The 18,717-nt window shown below is 39.1% G+C and overlaps 1 protein-coding gene across 3 annotated transcripts in view; it reads left to right on the top strand.

Annotated features, from left to right (window-relative positions):
• Nucleotides 1–4,660: 4,660 nt before the first annotated feature.
• The window catches only part of KIF6 (kinesin family member 6), a 248,852-nt gene continuing 234,795 nt past the window's right edge, over nucleotides 4,661–18,717 (top strand). For 2 of the 3 annotated variants that reach the window (XR_016281700.1, XM_089529584.1), the window contains exons 1-3: nucleotides 4,661–4,793; nucleotides 6,283–6,392; nucleotides 7,227–7,301. Coding sequence is in view for 1 of the 3 variants with exons in the window: in XM_089529584.1 (XP_089385710.1) it covers nucleotides 4,728–4,793; nucleotides 6,283–6,392; nucleotides 7,227–7,301 (251 nt within the window). In the remaining 2 variants the exon portion in view is untranslated. Of the gene's footprint in view, nucleotides 4,794–6,282; nucleotides 6,393–7,226; nucleotides 7,302–18,717 lie in introns of those variants that run through there. The other variant, XM_089529586.1, reaches the window with a different exon arrangement.

The raw sequence follows: 18,717 nt of genomic DNA on the forward strand, positions 1-18,717 counted from the left end.
AAGAAGGGCGAAAGGGGCATGTATGGGGGCCTCCAAGATTATGCTTTGCCAATGTATCACTGGGCACTCCAATGCACCAATGCACTGTACAGGCAGTGCACCGCATGTGCAACTGTGTAGCCAGTCATATGGGTGGATGTCCAATGGAATGGCATCTGGGTGGGAAGAGGGAGATAATTGATGGTTACAGGTGGTGTGTCTGTGTGATGGCACACATGCATGGTGGGGTGGCAACAAAAAAAACCCTGTGCAGCACAGTGCAGCTTGACACTGTGAGGTGCAAACAGCCCATAGGTTGTGCAGACACGGGGTTTCAACCTGCTTTCAGAAAAGCCAGGATCCAGTTGCTGTTCCAGTACTACATGGATATATCTGGCAAGATGAAATGGTGGGAAAGTGAGGATTAGTTACGAAGACCTTATGTAAAATTCTGTGTTTATAGCAAGATGATTGCACAATACATCAGGAAGTACCATAAGCTTGACTTTACTATTTTCTCTATAGTTTTTTCTGATCATTAGGTATACGTCCCTGAATTTAAAAACTGTTACATAAAAAGTTGGCAAGCAAGGATATACAATGTATCTTTGTGAAATCATCACTCTTTTGTATAACAAGTGCTTGACAAACCTCTAAATTATTTCCCTGGGATTCTCCCTCCCCCCACCGTCCCAGCTTAAATGTGTTTATTCATTTGCCTCTTGCTAGTTCATACTTGCATTTACTGCCCATTAATAATGAGTGAACACAACAGTTTATCTGATTCCATTATGAACTGTAGATGTTTTAATGTTTTGACTCCATATAATATCAACAGAATAGGGAAAGGGGAATATGGCAAAAAGCCCAGGAAAAGGCAAACTGAGTAGGATTGGGAATTGGACACAAAGACAATAAGTCTTCAAGCCAGTCTTCATTAAGTAGTTTTATATCCGTTGGAGAAAGAATTACAGCATAATATATGCCACATGGAGACTTATGGATGTTAGCAGGAATATTATATAAAATCATATAAATCTATGGTGTGACCACATTCTGATTACTGCATGCAGTTCTGGTCCTCTGTCTAAATACGGTATGGATATTGTAGAATTAGACAAAGTAAAGGACAACTAAAATTGTTGTGGGTTGTAGTGATTTTATTATGAAGAAAGGTATTTTTAATGAATTATGAAAAAAAAATACTGAAAAGACATACTGCTGTTTGTCAGTGGTAGAAGTTGGGGGTCATCCCTGAAACTGATTAGCAGCAAATAAATAAAACATTTCTTTGGGCAATGGAAAAATTATGGAATTCATTGTAAAAAGGAGCAACAATAGCAACTAACATTACAGATACCTTTCTTAAAATGATAGAAAACGTATATAGCTCCATCTGTTTATGGCTGTTATAGTTTCTAAAATGAATGGAAGCATATATATTCAGATGCATAACCCCAGATTTAAGAAATGATTTATTATAAACACGATTTTGGAGGAGATTCCCATGTCTCTCAGTGAACAATAGGACCAGAGTTTCAAAGAATCAAATAAATAAGCCGTATCTTATTCCCTAGAAAATATTGAAATTTATCATAATAAAATTAAAATGAAAGTAAACAAAATGTTTTAAAAGAAAGGAGTTCTGTTGGCGCAGTGGTTAAATGCAGGTATTGCAGCCCCAACGATGTAAATTCAATCCTAAAGGAGGGCTCAAAGGTCCACTCAGCCTTCCAACCTTTTGCAGGTCAGTAAAATGAATACTCAGCTTGTTGGGGACAATTGACTTACACATCGTAAATGCTTAGGAAGTGCTAGTTTACTGGTTAGCAGAATAGAAATGTACTTATTATTGCTCTTGTCTGTCTGCACCTTGTGCATACATGCACACTAGCTGAAGCACCAGTTTCTTCAGATGAAAACCTACTAGCCCCAACCTGAGCCCAATGTTCTTTCTCTCCCTCATGTTTCTCTTCACCATCCCAGATTTTGCTTTCGGGGTGGTTCTTCTCCCTCTCCATCTTGGAACTCATTTGGCTTGTGCCAGGTAAGCCTAGATTATAATTGGCTTTGCCTGTTCAGCCTACTCCCGCTTCTCTTCTCCCCTGCCAAACTTTTTTCCTACTCTGGCTGGTCTTTCTTTTGTTCAGTTTTTCTTTCACTTAACTCTTCTCCCCATCCTTAGCAGGAGTTACCCACTCTCAGAGCTACCATATTCTAGCACTCCATAATCAGGTAGCCAGATCTGCAGTGTGCAAATATTCATTCGTTGGGCAAATTGTATAGTGGGTCATGACCATTGCAGATATGTACACACTGCTGACTTCCCACTCAGAAACACTTTTTAAAAAATTTGCTTTATAGCGAGAAGGTTGGGATTTCTTGGATTATTTTCATGTAATGCAAAGGCACCCTACTAAACCCCCCATGTCTTTTTTTTTTTAACCATCTTTTCTTTTTATAATGCTCCTGTGCTTTAACAGTGGTGGGATATTTAATATTTAGCTTTTCCAAGAATGAGAACCCTGTAACATTTGGAATCTTCCCTGAGGGTTTAACACTATCCAATTTTGCCTATGCTCAGAGTTGTCACCATCAACATCACGTTTATTTGTATGTCGCTTTTCCATGGTAAAACTATACTCTAAACATGAGCAGATGTGTGTGCACATGTATACCGATAAGTGAACATGCATGGTTATATACAAGTAAATGTACTCTGCTTTGTCGGGGATGAAAGTTTATTAGCTCCCACACAGTGAGAAGAAAGAAAAGAAAGTGTAAAGCAAAATGTCCACACAATTCAATAACAATAGCAACTTGTGATTCAATGGTTGTGTTGAAGAGGAAATTTCAGCAGGTGTTGCTTGTCACATCACCAGTTAACAAGCAACAGCTGTCAAAATGCCCTTTTCTACACAACCATAAAAGGTACAGGAACTCTCTCCAGTTTTCACTCTGGCAACTGCACAGCACAAATCCCTTTGGAAAATCACTATCAAAAATGCTGCTCCCCATATCACCCAGTTTTCATTGATAAAGACCAGAGGCTGACTTATTAGGAACTGCTTGATTTTTTTAAAACAGGCATTTAAACAACCTGTTGTCAATAGCAAAACTACTTCTCCACATTGCCTAGTGTGTGTGTGATTTGGATTTTAATCAGAGCTTACCACTAGCATAGGGATCCTTGCAGCTCTTCAATATTTTTTGTTTTGCTTTGTTCTGGTCCCTATATTGTGTTACTTATCTTGGCTCTTTGTGATCTAATCTCCTTTTATTCATAACTGGGACTGGGACAGGGAGAGAACAATGTTATACTAGACAATTGGAACCAGTGGTCTGGGACAGATATAAATTGTGTCACATGCGCATGTTTAAAACCAACATTGCCAAATACATCAGCTATGACAGCTATACTTACTTAAAAAAGAAGAAGAAGCTGGAAAATGAAAATTAAAAGCTGGAAGGCACTGAAATATCAGATCTTCATGTTCAGTACGGTTCAGTCTGTTTCTTTGCTTGGAAAGAAGCTGGGCGATGGCACTGAAGCCTTGCTTTACTAAATATGATGCCATAAAGTACATCTTGACTTTGTTTTACAATTCAGGGTAGTGAGAAGAAGGTTTTTTTTGGTAACCCAAAATTTTGATATTATTTTTTTTAAAAATGGCATTTTGGATTGAAATCAGTTCTTTCTCCACTATTCCTGATTCCTCATTGCTGATATCTAGGAATGGATTGAGCACCCACCCTGGTATTGTAAAGAAAGAAAGAAAGAAAGAAAGAAAGAAGAAAAGGAAAGGAAAAAAGTGACATCTGTCTCACAAGTCTTTGTGCAGCACATCCAGGTGTTCATTGTAAACTAAAAGCTCATCATCTGATACATACATAGCATCATAGACTCCAGTGAGTCCCAATCTTTGGTCCTCCAGATGTTTTGGACTTCATCTCCCAGAATTCCTGACTGTTGGCCAAGCTGGTTGGGGCTTCTGGGAGTTGAAGTCCAGAAAAAACCTTGCAGACTAAAGTTTGGGAAGAATGAAACAACAGCTTAGTGTTATGCATGCCTAATTAGAAAACAATCACACTGAATTTAATAATGCTTACTCCAGGCAAATGTTTGCAGATGTCAGGTTTTAGGACTCCAGCTCCCAGAATTGCTCACAGCTGGCTGGGGATTCTGGGAGCTGAAGTCCAAAAACCTGAAAGACCAAAGTTTGGGAAGAATAAAACAACAGCTCAATGTTATATGTGCCTAATTAGAAATAAAACGCATTGTACTTAATACTGTTTACTCTGGCAAAGTTAATAATAATAATAATAATAATGTTTATTTATATACCGCTTTTCCAAATTAGATCAAAGCGGTGTACAACAAGAAGTACAATACAAAGTCAAAATAAAACAGAATAGAATTTTGTTGTGCAGAAGTCAAGTGTGAATCCCAAACTTTGGTCCTTCAGATTTTGGGACTTCAGCTCCCAGCATTCCTGACCATTGGCCAAGCTGGCTGGGGCTTCTGGGAGTTGAAGTCCAAGAGAAACAAAGCGTACTGAGGAGGGGCTTCAGGTAACAGAGAGAAGCTCCACTGGCCATGCAAGAGCCCTTCCCTTGCGCATGCGCAGTGTCTCCCAAAGCCCTCCGCCGCTATGGCGCAAGACCTGCTGGGTAGCGTTCCTTGGTTACCGTTGCTAGGGAGGGCCTAGCGGCCCCCTCGCCGCCCGAATAAAGTTTAATATTCGGAGATGGTGAAGCAGACGATCCAGATCTTTGCCCGAGTGAAGCCTCTCGGCAGGAAGCAGCCTTCTGGGGTAGGTGTCCCAAAAGGGCTGGCCAAGGGAGGCTGAGCAGAGCGCGGTTGCTCAGCGCTAGGGAATCCTGGGAATTGTAGTTTACTGTGGCACCAGAGCTCTCTCTGACAGAGAAGCCTGAATGTCTCACAAAACTACAGTTCCCAGCATCCCCCAGCATTGAACCAGGGCAGTTAAAGGCTGTATCTGCACTGCATAAGTAATCCAGCCTGACACCGCTTTAACTGGCTTGACTCCATGCTGTGTAATGCTGGGAGTTGTAGTTTGTTAAGGAACCAGCGCTCTCTGGCAGAGAGGCAGAGAGTCATCGAGTTGGAAGAGACCGCAAGGGCCATCCAGCCCAACCCCTTCTGCCATGCAGGGACTCTCCGTCAAAGCAAGCTGCATCTACACTGCAGAAATGATCCAGTTTGAGACCGCTTTAAGTGCCCTGGCTCAGTGCTAGGGAATCCTGGGAACTGTGCTTCATTCTGGCATCAAAATTGCACTCCACCAAATGCATCTGAGGAAGTAGACTGAAGTCTAGGGAAGCTCATGCTGCCAGCTTCTTTCTTTCAATGGGTCTCAAAGGTGCTTCAGGATCTCTCTGTGTACTGATTCCACAGACTAACACAGCTATATCTTTCTTTGAACTCTGCCCTAGAGGTAGTTTTCCTCCTTTATACCAAAAGGTGACATGTTGAAAAAGGAGTTTGTTTTCACAGGATGACAATGCAGTCTATTCTCATTTAACCCAGAGAGCAAGGTATTCAGTACAGGTAAACTGGACCAATGATGGCAGATAGCTTGGAAAACTGTGGTAAGGAAAGTAAAAATACTTAGTTTTTTGAAAAAGACCAGCAAAATTATACCAGAGCGAAGTGCTGCTGTCTTAAAGGCTAACATTGTTTTTAAACCCAAGACTGTCTTTACTGTGTGACTTGATGTTCCTCTGGAAATTATCGCAGTAAAACCCATTCCTTGCTTAAGTTGCCTTTCAACAGTTGCAGCTGACACTTGGCCATAAAGTCACATCCCAGCCATTGCTGTATTGCCACTAGCATTCACATTTTGTTGCCATTTACCTAGGTGTCTGCTGTTCCGGGCCAATGCCAGTCCTATGTTTGACGCTGGATGGAATGACTCCATAAAGGTGACATAGTGGACCCTCTACAATTGCTGGGATTAGCAGCAGCACAGGAAAGTGGAAGAACCACACATAAAAAGCACTGTTTTTTTTACCCTGAGAGAACACCTCTCTAGAAACATTTAGGTCCTCCGGCACAACTCTGTGATCCAAGCATAATCCCTTCTTGACATAATTTTTTTTTTAATTACAGGAATTACTTGTATGTTTTCTCATTATCAAAATAATCTCGTTGGAAGATGTCTTTAGACCTTACATTTTAAGGCATAAGGATAACCTGTCATGTATTTTTTTAAATACCTAAATAGGAAGAATTTCACTAATACATCCATCATTTTGAGAAGCCCCATATGTGTTTTGCAGATATATTCACTGGATGAAGATGAGACGTCAACCTTTGGTTTGGAGATCATTGTGCCACATGACTTGGCAGATGGATTTGTCAATAATAAACGAGAAAGCTACAGGTTTAAGTGAGTGGAAATGTGGCTTTTTAAAAAAGAATATGCAGTCCATTTTATGTACTCCTACTAGGGGTATTTTTTAAAGCAAAGGCTACTATAATCAATTTGAGATATAGCTTGTTATACATGTTTGATGTTGTTGGTGTGTGCCTTCAGGTCATTTCTGACTTATGGCGACCCTATTATGGGTTTTTTTTGGGGCAAGGTTTGTTCAGAGTTTGCCCTTGTTTTTCCCTGAGGCTGTGACAGTGTGACTTGTCAAAGGTCACCCAGTGGGTTTCATAACCAAGCTGGGAATCACACCCTGGTCTCCAGAGTTGTAGTCCAACATTCAAAACAACTACACCAAGCTTGCAGGGTTAAAATAGTATAACACTATGCCAGCTATTTACTTATTGTTGATGAAAATAGAGCAACGTTCTTTAATCCTCTGCTAAATTAACTTCCATAATAATTTCCTTTTTGTTCTAAAGAAAAAACCTGAAAATAATCTGTACTGTTTGTGTGTTCTGTTTGATTCTAGGTTTGCTTATACAAGTTTCTGTTTGGGGCTATTTGGAAACAGTGATCCCCATGACAGTAGTAAAATACACTTTGCTTTTTCTAAGCAATATCATTTTATCAGAGGATTTTATTGTACAGATTTTGTCAAAGCGGCAGTGTTTACCATCTTTTGTGAATTCAATAGCACAACAGCATAGTGTGGTAAAGGGTACAGGGAACACATTGTGCTAGGTTATGTAAGTCCAGTGATGTAAACATTGACTTAGTTACAAACAGAAAAAAAAGAAAAACAATCAAGTAGTGTTAAGATGTTACTTGACCATTGTTTATAATTTGCAGATTTCAGAAAGTTTTTGATCAGGAATCAAAACAAGAAGAAATTTTTGAAGCCATTGCCAAGCCAGTTGCAGAATGGTAAGTTTTTTTCTTCCCTTTAAGTGATTTTTAAGGCAGGCGTCATTAATCAAACCAGTTTCTGATATCGCCTGATACTGTTTTTAAAAGTAGATTATACATTCATTTCTTTGTTCCCAAAAGATCTTTCTAAGTAGGAGTGACCTCCTCATGCAAGGGGAAGATCTCACCCCATAATGGCAGGGTGTCCATCTCCAGACCACAGGCTGCTAGTATACTAAAGATTATTAGGAAAAGCGTAGTAGCTGTGGTTCATTGGCCTAGTGGCTCAGTGGTTAAATGCTGTACTGCAGCCACTCACTCAAAGGTTGCGAGTTCAATACCAGCAAAAGAGCTCAAGCTTGACTCAGGCTTGTATCCTTCCAAGTTTGCTAAAATGAGTACCTAGATTGTTGGGGGCAATTAGTTTACAATTGAAAACTGCTTATTCACTGCTAGTTCAGTATGAAGCGGTATATAAATGAAGCTGTTTGTTTGTTTGAGTCCTGCCTACTGGGTAAAAAAATAAAGTAACTGAGTTATTTATTTGGAGCATTTCTGTGGCATTTTTCTGAAACTCACTGTGCTGTGGCATACAATAGTTAAAAAACACACCCTAGTCACATGGAAACATAATGAAAACAGCATTGAAAAGAAAACTGTTTTTATAGCTATGTTAAAAATAATTGCCAAATCCAATTGATAGTTCAATTTTTTAATCAGTTTGCAGAATCAGTCAACATTTATCTAATCTCCATCAAGTCAACACTTAAGTCAAACCCCACTGATTCAGGGAGGTATATGCTACTTGAGGACTAGCAGTTGAATATAATCCCATGTTTCTTAACACATTTCTTGCCTGTTTTAATCTGACTGTGTGTAGTCAAGAAAGGGATTGTTTGATATCTTGATTTGGAGAGTTTTCTCATAACATCAATTCTATGTGCTACAGCAGTAAAGATGGCAATTTAAATGTTTAGTCAGTTTTACTGTATTTTTTCACACAGTGCATAATTAATGGAAGATCGATGCTGAATTTATGACTATTTAGTTAAATAAATTTCCCCTATTCAGAGGCAGTATCTGACTGTCAGAGTTTTGGGAAAGCCAGGGGGTATCTATCACTTTGTTTTCTGCCTGGACATTGTGGCTAGCCACTGGAATAGATAGGATGCAGAAGAAGATTTTGTTTGATCCTCCCAGGTCATTTCACATGTTCTTTTAAAATGTATATGTATATATACGTGTTTTCTTACTATTGACAATTACCATTCCATCAGACAATCTGAGTGGATCCTTTCCATCCTGATTGTGGGTGTGAAAGAGTAGTTGTTTTGCCAGAAGACAATAGTTATTTTTTAAGAGGCAAGGAACGCCCTAGAAAAAGGTAAATGTATAGATTTTATTAATATAGTACATAGTAAGATTGCAATGCAGACATTCTTTCTACTCTTGGGAATCTCTTAAAGAATGAAAGTGACTGGATTACTGGTTGTAGTCAGTACCTTTACTGGCGTCAGTCCCCATAGAGGTTCATTTGTCAGGGGTAGTTTTGAGACTTGTATATCCACATGCTTGTACTGATGGCATGTGGCTTGGATGAGGCTGATACATTTCCCTTGGTCAAATAGCTAGCATTAACACTTGGCATACAGTCTATCCGGATAATTTCATGACAAATCCCAGACACTCCTGTACCAGGTGGCTAGGCTTGGAACTCTGTCCAAGCTTATCTTGAACAAGTAGCTAGCAAAATAATAAGAAAAAGAAAGATAAGTAGTTGCTTAAAGAATCGAGGCTTAAATAAAAGCAGATTCATGCACGAGAAAAGTAAATGCTGTAGACCAACTAGCTCATTAATATCACTATTATCTTCCAGATTTCTATTGCAGTAGTAAATGGATATTAAGTCATACGTGTTGTAGGTTATCTTTGGCAATACTCAGTGTATGCATCTGCTTGTGACTCTCAGATTACATAGGTTGTTTTGTGCAGTAGCTGATCTCCATATGCATCAGAATGAAGTAGAACTGTGATAATAGCATCCTGAAATGACAAAATGGACTATACTACTTCATAACCTATGTGACTGGTATCACATTTTTGAATATATTTCTAATGGGAGAGGAGCCCCCTGCAAGTATAAAACAACCATAGCAGGAAGCAGGTTGGCTTAGAAAATTTTCCTGTGCTTCATTTTTTTTAAACAGGTAGGAATTTTTTAAATGTGTCTGTTTTTTAAAAATGGCATCTTCTCACATACATCTGTAGGTGCTAAATTGCTTTTGATTTCAGAATTCTGCACCTCATTTTGTAGAATATATATTGACCAAGTACAGTTGTGTGAACTAGAACAAGTTACAAATACAGTCACCCCTCCATTTTTGCAGGGGATCTATTCCGGACCTCCCCCCCCCCAAAAAAAATGGAAAAACGCCGATATTCAAGCCCCATTGGCTTGAATGGCGGTGCACACCCCTTTTTGTCCCCTTCTGTTTGCCACCTGCGAATGGGTGAGGGTCGTGGACTCCAAGTCCGCTAAAACAGAGAGGTGACTGTAGTTCATCTTCAGCTGTTGCCAGCTACTCTATATTATAATACAGTGCACCTGTGATACACAGGTGTGACATACATGGCTTTCAGTATACGCTGAAAGCCGCACCAGAAGAAGCCTTGCTGCATCCCAGAAGGGGTAATGGTGGGCACACTGCGATGCAGGCATGAGCCCCATTATTTTTAGTGGGGCTCGAGCATATGCGGAATTCCCCTTACGCTGGGGGGGGGGCTGACAGATCCCCCGCATAAGGGAAGGGCCCACTCTATATACCAGTCTCCACTGGAATATTCCCTTTATTAAAATGGTGATAAAGAATAGCTTCTTTCTATGCTTGAATGCTATTATTAGGCTAGACTTTCAAAATGAATTCTAAATTTTTTTTGGGGGGGGTATGTTTAGCTTGGAAAAGAGATTACTCAGGGGTGACATGATAGCCATCTTTAAATAGCTAAAAGGATCTCATGTTGAAGATAGAGCAAACTTGTTTTCACTTCTGTAGAGACTAGAACACGAACCAGTTGATTCAAATTACAAGATATTTCATTTAAACACTAGGAAGAACATATTTATTGTAAGAATTATTTGATAGTAGAAAAGACTGCCTTGTGGGGTAGAGGTCTTATAATTGGATGGACATCTTTCAGAAGTGCTGTAGTTGTGTATTCTTGCATGGCAGGGCATTGAACTAGATAGTCCTTTTGGCCCCTTCCAACTTTAAGATTCTTGCATTAATCTCTTTCCTAAGTTCGTAATGGAGGAAATAGACAGCATGTAATTTCAGAGTATTTAATTAAAAAGGAATGAACCAGTGCTTTAACTACTTTTAAAGCTAGTTTCAAATCCATTCAATCAGTTACCAATCTAATACAGTCAGCCCTCCATATCCACGAGTTCTGCATCCATGGATTCTGCCATCCATGGCTTTAAAATATATATATATATATATATATATATATATATATATATATATAAATCCAAAAAACAAATATTGATTTTGCCATTTTATATATGGGGCACCATTTTATTACCCCATTGTATATAATGGGATTTGAGCAACTATGGATTTGGGTATCCACAGGGGGTCCGCAACCAAATTACAGCAGATACTAAGGGCCCACTGTATTAATCAGAAGTGAGCAACTGTGACTTGTCTAACAGCCAGTTTTCCATCCTTGGGATCCTGCAACGACTGTGTGGATTGCAAAAAATGTCTCCAAAGTCTTGGAAATGACCAGAGGTTTGCTTCAGTTTGAAACTGTGCAGGGCAGTTTTAGCAATTTGTTTAAAAGATGAATTGCTTCTCCTGGAGACTTCCAGGAGAGGAAATTCACCCTCTCTTTTCTAGAAAAAAATGTAGTTGGAGACAGTTTGGAGGAGCCAAGGGCCACAAAAACAGCTCATTATTTTTGGATTTATATGGCCCCAAGGATGTACCAAACTGTCTGTTAGGCTTTAGTGAGCTAAAAGAGATCAAAGGGCATTCTGATTAAAATGTTTACCTCAATACAAAATTAATAGGTTACAATTAGCAAGAAAATTCTTATACTAGTCAGTTCTTCCCATCAGCCCGACCTAGTAATATTTGCTATGTCAAAGTTGACTAAATTCTTTTTAGTCCTTGCTTCTTACATGAATCAAATTCAGCTCTAATTAAATGGGTAGATCTCCAAAAACAGGAGAGTGAATAAAGTTCAACAGGGAAATGGAGTTTTAGAAATTACAGCTAAGCTTAGTTTGAGCAGGTAGCTTTCTATTGCTTTTTAAACTAAAAAAGAAGCCCCAACTTGAACCAGTTCATACCAATGTATGGATGTGAGAGCTGAAGCAAACCTCTGGTCAAACTGAAGCAAACCTCTGGTCAACCCAACAGCACTTATGGGAATGCTCATAGGACTTGTTCAGTGTTTAATATCTTCACATGGGATCCATGCAGTGCATCTGGATTGGAAAACTACAGACGAATACTTTGTAGTAAAGCTGTCCACAAATAAAAACAGAAAGCTTTCCCTTCTTTGAAGAACATATGGATTTGTAAAAGTGGAGGGTGAGTTTTGCACCGGTTTTAATTTATACTGCTCTTACATGTTGCTGTTGTTAACTGACCTGAAGTCAGCCCTGACTCATGGCTACCCTGGGGATGAGACATCTCCAAGATCCTTTGTCCTCCAGTTGTTCTGCTTATGTCCTGCAAATTTAGGCCCGTGATTACTCTGATTGTGTCTATCCATCTGGCATGCAGGTCTTCCTCTCTGCTGTCTTCTACTTTTCCTAGCATTATTGTCTTTTCTAATGAGTCATGCCTTCTTATGATGTGGCCAAAGTAAGACAGCCTCAGTTTGATCATCTTGGTTTCCAGGAGATTTCAGGCTTGATCTGTACAAGGATCCATTTGTTTGTCTTTTTGCTTGTCCACTGTATCCTTAGCATTCTTCTCCAGCACCACATCTCTGATGAGCTGATTTTCTTCTTACCCACGTTTTTCAGTGTGCAGCTCTCACATCCGTACATGATGACAGGGAATACAATATCGTGGAGTATTCTAACTTTAGTGCTGAGTTGTCTACACTTTACAATCTTACGTAGTTCTTTCATAGCTGCTCCTCCCATTCCTAGCCTTTTGATTTCTTGCCTGCAGTGTCTATTCTGCCCTTACTTATCCTCATTCAACTGTCATTCCAACCCAGTCCAAATTATGCCCTTAAGCAGGGACGTAGCCGGGGGGGGGGGGTTCTTGGGGTCTGGACCCCCCTTCCATTAGAAAAATGAATGGTGTGTGCTGCTGTGCTGCCATGCCCAAGCCCCATTATAATGGTGGCACTTAGTCTGGACTCCCCCCTTCCTAAAATCCTGGCTACGTCCCTGCCTCAAGTAGGGATAGGAGGGCTTTCTCCTGTGGACAGTCAGCTCAACCATTTGCAGATTAAGCTGCCACATCTCTTTATCTGTTTCTACTTTTCTTAGTCTATTATATTCCTCTAAATTACTCTAAAATATTCCAGAGTAGCTAATGTTGCTGTAAACAGAGGGCAGGCAGAAGCACTGACAATAGATGGTGGTGGTGATGGCAGTGGCACTAGCAGGAAGGAAAAGGTAAGATATGGCAGAAAAAAGGCAGCAATAATGTGGAAAAAGTGGATCTTTTGCTCTCACTTCTGCTGGCAAAAGTGCTCAGGCTTCCTTTGTCCTATGTTCATGCATAAGGGGCAGAGGGAGCACTGAACACAGAGTTGTGTTGAGCAATGCCAGTGCTAACTGAATCAGACCTCGTGAGACAATTATTTTCTGAATTCACTTTAATTTGTAACAGATGTGATTAGTGTTACTATTTTTATCAGTATTTTGTTTTTTTTTTATTTGGAATATGAAGATCTTATTTGGTCTGTCCTCCCAAATATGGCTTAACACACATTTCCAAGCAATAACAAACTGTCTTGTCAGTTTTAATCAACAGGCAACCAAAGACCTTTTTACAATGTTTTTCTGAACTAGGTTGTGATTTATCCCATTGTTATATAGTTTTGCTGTTTGTTTCCAAATAGCTAATAACACTTTTGTTCTTATTTATAAAACTGTAGGATGTTTTTACTTGCTAGAAAAAAGACCCTATGTATGATATTGTTTCCAAAATATGTATTTGTAAATGTGTTGAGATTCTGCAGTGTTCTTTATTGGATAGTGCTTTATTTGTTTTTACTGCTTAAATGCCCAAATTCCTTTGTTTGTTAAAATTAAACTAATTGTTGCTATTTTGGAATTGAGTAATTTTTCATAATGAGTTTGTTTTTGTTATCTTAAAATACAAAGATTGGCATGTTAACTGGAAGATCATGCTTTTGGAAGTCCAAATTAATATGTTCTTGAAGAGAAATGCATACCAAAAAAGTGAGAGAATGTGTTTGCTGATGTGTTTCCAGGAAAATAACACAGCAAAAATATCAATGAATTTTTTTAGTAGCATTCCGAGGTTGTTTGTCATATGATCACTTGGAACATAAGTTCAGCATTACAAGAGAATAAATTCAGAACAATGTCGAAAAAAATAATAAAAGGGACGTGCCTGATGCTAATTAAAGGTTTCCAGTGTCTTCCTGGCAGAATAAAAGGATGAATTATTTTATCCCCTGTTGTTGGCTTTCTTTGAACTTTTTGATGTGTTGTTGCAACATACCATTTGTTTCAGTTTTAAGGACTGCTGTCTCATTCATTCTTTCTTTGAATAATCTACATTGAATTTAGTGAAATTTGCTTTTGATTGTTGTGCTTTTAATCTTCTGATTTGCCCTGAATCATGTTTTCTTCTTTAGCTTAATTTGGAATCCTACTTTACACAGTCAGAAGAAGTGTTAAAGCTGTGTAGCATTTGTTTAGCTTTACCAATTGGTTGCCTTTGTTCTAAACTCTTTTAACTTACTTCATTCTGGTCCATTTGAGAAGTAATGATGCCTCTCCAAGAAGCCCCAGTTTGCTGGAACAAGTACAAGCTATGACCTTTTCTTATATAACCTGCTCAACAGGAGACTTCCGTAAACTAGGAAAATGTGGTTCAAGTGGAGCAAGTACAAGCTGTGATGTTTTCTTATATATCCTGCTCAAAAGGAGACTTCTGTAAACTAGGAAAATGTGGTTCAAGTACTGCTTGGGAAGTCATAATTTGCAAATCAAGATCAGGTTGTGGGTTTCAGTCCTATTTTGTAGTCAAGCACATTAACCACAATTTTCTGTATCAGTCTTCATAAGAAGACTGCTTATTTTTAATTTATCCAGAATAGTAGTTCACAGGTTCAGTACAGAGCAAATGATATCTTGGTACTCAAGTAAGGCAATAGTGTGAGAAGAATCATTGCAATGCTTCTAACTCATTAAATAACTGTTATATCCTTTTCCTATTTGCCTGTAAATTTCTTTTAAGAGGCATTGTTAGAATGTCATATCTCAGTTCCAACTTGAATCTACTATTGTTAGCAAGTTCCTGAACTTGCAAACTTGGGAGAGCCTGTACCAGTACTGGTCAAGAGGGAGTTCTGCAAGATATTAAAGAGACTTATTGGAGGTTCAGTGGTTTTTCTGAGTCAGAACCAGTTTATATCTGCTTCAGGCTTTAGTATCATCTTTGCACCATCTTTCATAAACCTTTCCTTCCCTCATCATTACTTCATTTGACAGGACACAAATCTATCAAGTATCATCTGGTAATACCACCATCTGGTGTACTGTTGTTTTTGAGTAAGAGAACAACATTATATTGGAGACATCATCCTGCAGGATTGTTTGAGAGCTGAAAGTCAAAATAGTCTGTTGTCGATATAACTAGTACTGGGGATCATAGCATGACCAATACTCAAAAGGTTATAGAATGTAACAAGCATATGAAGGAAAAAACACTGTACTTAATAAATAGATATGGGTTTTTACAATAAAGCTTAAATGCATTTCAAACAAAATAACAAGATAAAGAGTATCTTTTATAGCTGGGGATGTGTCCCTGGTTTCCTAATAATGTCTAGAATACTGTAGATTGTGGACTTAATTTGGACCCTCCTGCTCCATGTTTACCTATGTGTTTTCCTCCTATTTCCATGATTTTCTAGTACAGTCATCCCTCCATATTTGCGGCTTTGATATTTGCGGATTTGATTATTCACGGATTTCATTAATATGTTCTCTCTAGGACTGTCTAGGTCCTCCAGTGCAACTCTGTGGTCAACTTTAACTAAAAGTTGCACTGAAAGACCATTTGTAGCTACTCCAGTGCCATTCTATGGTCAGTGTATGTTGGACATTGACCACAGAGTTGCACTGGAGGACCTAGAGATTCCTAGAGAGGTGTCCTCCCAGGGAAAAACATGGTGTTTTTGTTATTTGCGGTTTTTCCATATTCACGGGGGTCTTGTTCCCCTAACCCTAGCGAATATGGAGGGACAACTGTATTTGCATTATGTGTAAATCAGCTTTAATTATGATTGACCCAGAACCATCACCAAAACCCCACTTAGAACTATAGTTTCAAACTGGGTTTATGAGTGTACTCATGTCTGTTGTTCACTGTGCTTGATGCTGAAACATGCTTGACACAAACTCTGGATTAGAAATTTGAATTGTGCATCTCAGGCAAGGATGGCCAAGGAATGAGCCTGCAGCTCTTGTTTTATGGAACAGACAATATGTTTTTACTTGACATCTACCCTTAATGAAGCACAGATTTGCACATTTTGGATATTCAAATGTTGTATGAATTTGTTTCTTTCATTATGCATGTTGTGTAGGAGAATATGTGTCATTCTTCATTGCTTTCTCCCACAAAGAACAGCTATTGCCCATTATTCTTTGTTCATTGTCCCAGCCATTCAGCTGTGGTGTAGCATATCACATTTTCCATCCTCTTGAACTTGTTTTGTGGCTCAATTGAGTGCAGCTGTAGCATGTTGATTCTGGACATGTAGGTGCTTTTTGCTGGTACAGTAGGTTGCCGGGCAATTTAACTGGCAGATAGAATGGTTTCCAACACAGTGGCTGCATGAAGAAAAGAGTTTTAAGACTTTTATTTATGCCACCTGAATACTGAAAAGAAAGATACTGTCAGTTTTCCACTTATAGCTGGCTTAATGTTTCTAACATTTCAAACAGTAAATTCTTTGGAAGAACAGTTGCCATTTAGCTTTATGTTTACACAGCATTTGGAACAGCATATTCCTGACCTGGCTAAGTCTACTTTGCCTCATATATTTTAATCAAAAGATTTATTAATAGAGTATGTAGAGTTTTGTGTTGTTGTAATTTTACTTTGAAATTTATATTTTCTGGAAATTGGAATTAAGATGTAAGTGCCAGATACAATTTTTGTGAATCTAAATGATATACAGGTTGACCATTTCTAATCTGGAAATATGAAATCTGGAAATCTTCAAAACCCGAAATCTTTTTGCCACCAGCCACCTACTCCTGCTTTGAAGCAGTGGCTATGGCGCTCCTGCTCATTCGTCTGTCAGATCCTCAGTGTCTCTTCAGCCTTGCCTTTCATATACATCCCAAGTAGTGAACAAAGATGTGAGGCTAGAGAAAGACATGAGAATCTGTGAAATGCTGGGAGGTGTGGATTTGTGCTTTTGACTGCATACAGAAAGCTATGGCTTGCATGTTTCTTGAGATGCCAGATCTGGCTATAGTGACAATTGCTTTGATTACATCCCATTTGGACTATTGTAACACACTCCACGTGGGGCTGCCTTTGGAAACTGTTTGGAAACTTCTGTGGGTGCAAAACGCCACAGCCAGAATGCTGACTAGGGCCAGTTATAGAGAACATATAACTCCCTTGCTGAAACAGCTTCACTGGCTACCGTTTGTTTCCTCGCACAATTCAAAGTGCTGGTTATGACTCCTAAAGCCCTATACATCTTAGGTTCAGACTATTTGAAGAACCGTATCTCCCCATATGAACCTGACAGAACACTAAAATCTTTGGGGGAAGGCTTTCTTGGCCCCACCACCATTGCAGGCTTGCTTGATGAGGACACAAGAGAGAGCTTTCTTGTTGGTTGCTCCCACCCTCTTGAATGCCTTTCCAACGGGGGCTAGGCTGGGCCTCTTGCTTGCTTGCTTTTTGTCAGCAAGCCATGACATTTTTATTTAAGCAGCCATTTGTTATATAATCGTATCAGGCTGATTTTTATGGAGTAGGTGTCATGCTTTTAGCTTTTGTATATTTCATGTGATTTATACTGTTTTTAATTGTTTCAACTTGTATTGTATTTTTTTTTAAAGTTTTAAATCTGTGAGCCACCTTGGGTCCCTCTAGTAGAAAGGCAGCATACAAATGAAATAAATAATTAAAAAAACCCAGATAAAATAGAGGAATGAGTGCCACAACATCTGATCACCTATACTCAGGATAAGAGGTTTCTTTTGGAATAGAATAAAGAGAAACAATTGCTCCTAATTGGCAAGGAAGTCAGGCAAGGCTGAATACTACCACCCTCTTTATTCACCTTGTATGCAGAAAATATTGTATACAGAGTGGGCCTGGACTCAGAGGCAGGAGGAGTGAAGATAGGAGGAAGGAAGATTAAGATCTAAGATATGCAGCCGACACAATACTATTAGTAGAAATCAACAAGTACCTGGAACAATTACTGAAGAAAATTAAGGAGGAATGTGGCAAGGTAGGCTTAATCTTTAACATAAAGAAAACAAAAATAATGACCACATATGATCTACAAGAATTCATCCAAGATAATGAGAACACTGAAATAGTTAAAGAGTTCCCATACCTTGGATCAAATATTGACCAGAATGGATATTGCAGTCAAGAAATCAGAAGAAGATTAGGACTGAGAAGAGCATCTATGAAAGTAGAATTCTCCAGTATTTGTGCTGCAGCCACTAAATTCCCTACTGCCCTTCTGTTTCACTCATCCACATTGTGCATGACAGGATGAAATGGTAATAGTAAAGTGAATGGTAGAAGGAGTATTTTTAGATTCGAGTGGAATTCTATTGTAGATTCTACCAGTATACTGGTGGACACTGCAGTATCATTGATCTCATTTCTGATTATCTCTCTCTCTCTCTCTCTCTCTCTCTCTGCCCCCCATCAATATGTCTGTTTACATAAAGCTGGTTTGATAAGACACTCCAGGTTGCCTATACAAAACATTGGCAGAGGTGTGAAGGGTGTGGTTACCAGTGGCTACTGGTCATGATGCATATGTACATCCACCAGTATGAGAGGCCATATGCCTCTACATATCATTTCATAGAAAATCTGAGGAGGACAGTGTACTAAATGTCTCCCTGCCCCAATCTCTCACGGAAGACTGGGGAAGCTAATTCCTGCCCTTGTCCTCCCACGATCCCGTCCCTTTGAGGGTAATTCTATGCCAT

Source organism: Sceloporus occidentalis, unplaced genomic scaffold (assembly GCF_023333645.1).
Source record: "Sceloporus occidentalis isolate IW3139 unplaced genomic scaffold, rSceOcc1.0.p SCAF_6, whole genome shotgun sequence".
Classification (NCBI taxonomy): domain Eukaryota; kingdom Metazoa; phylum Chordata; class Lepidosauria; order Squamata; family Phrynosomatidae; genus Sceloporus; species Sceloporus occidentalis.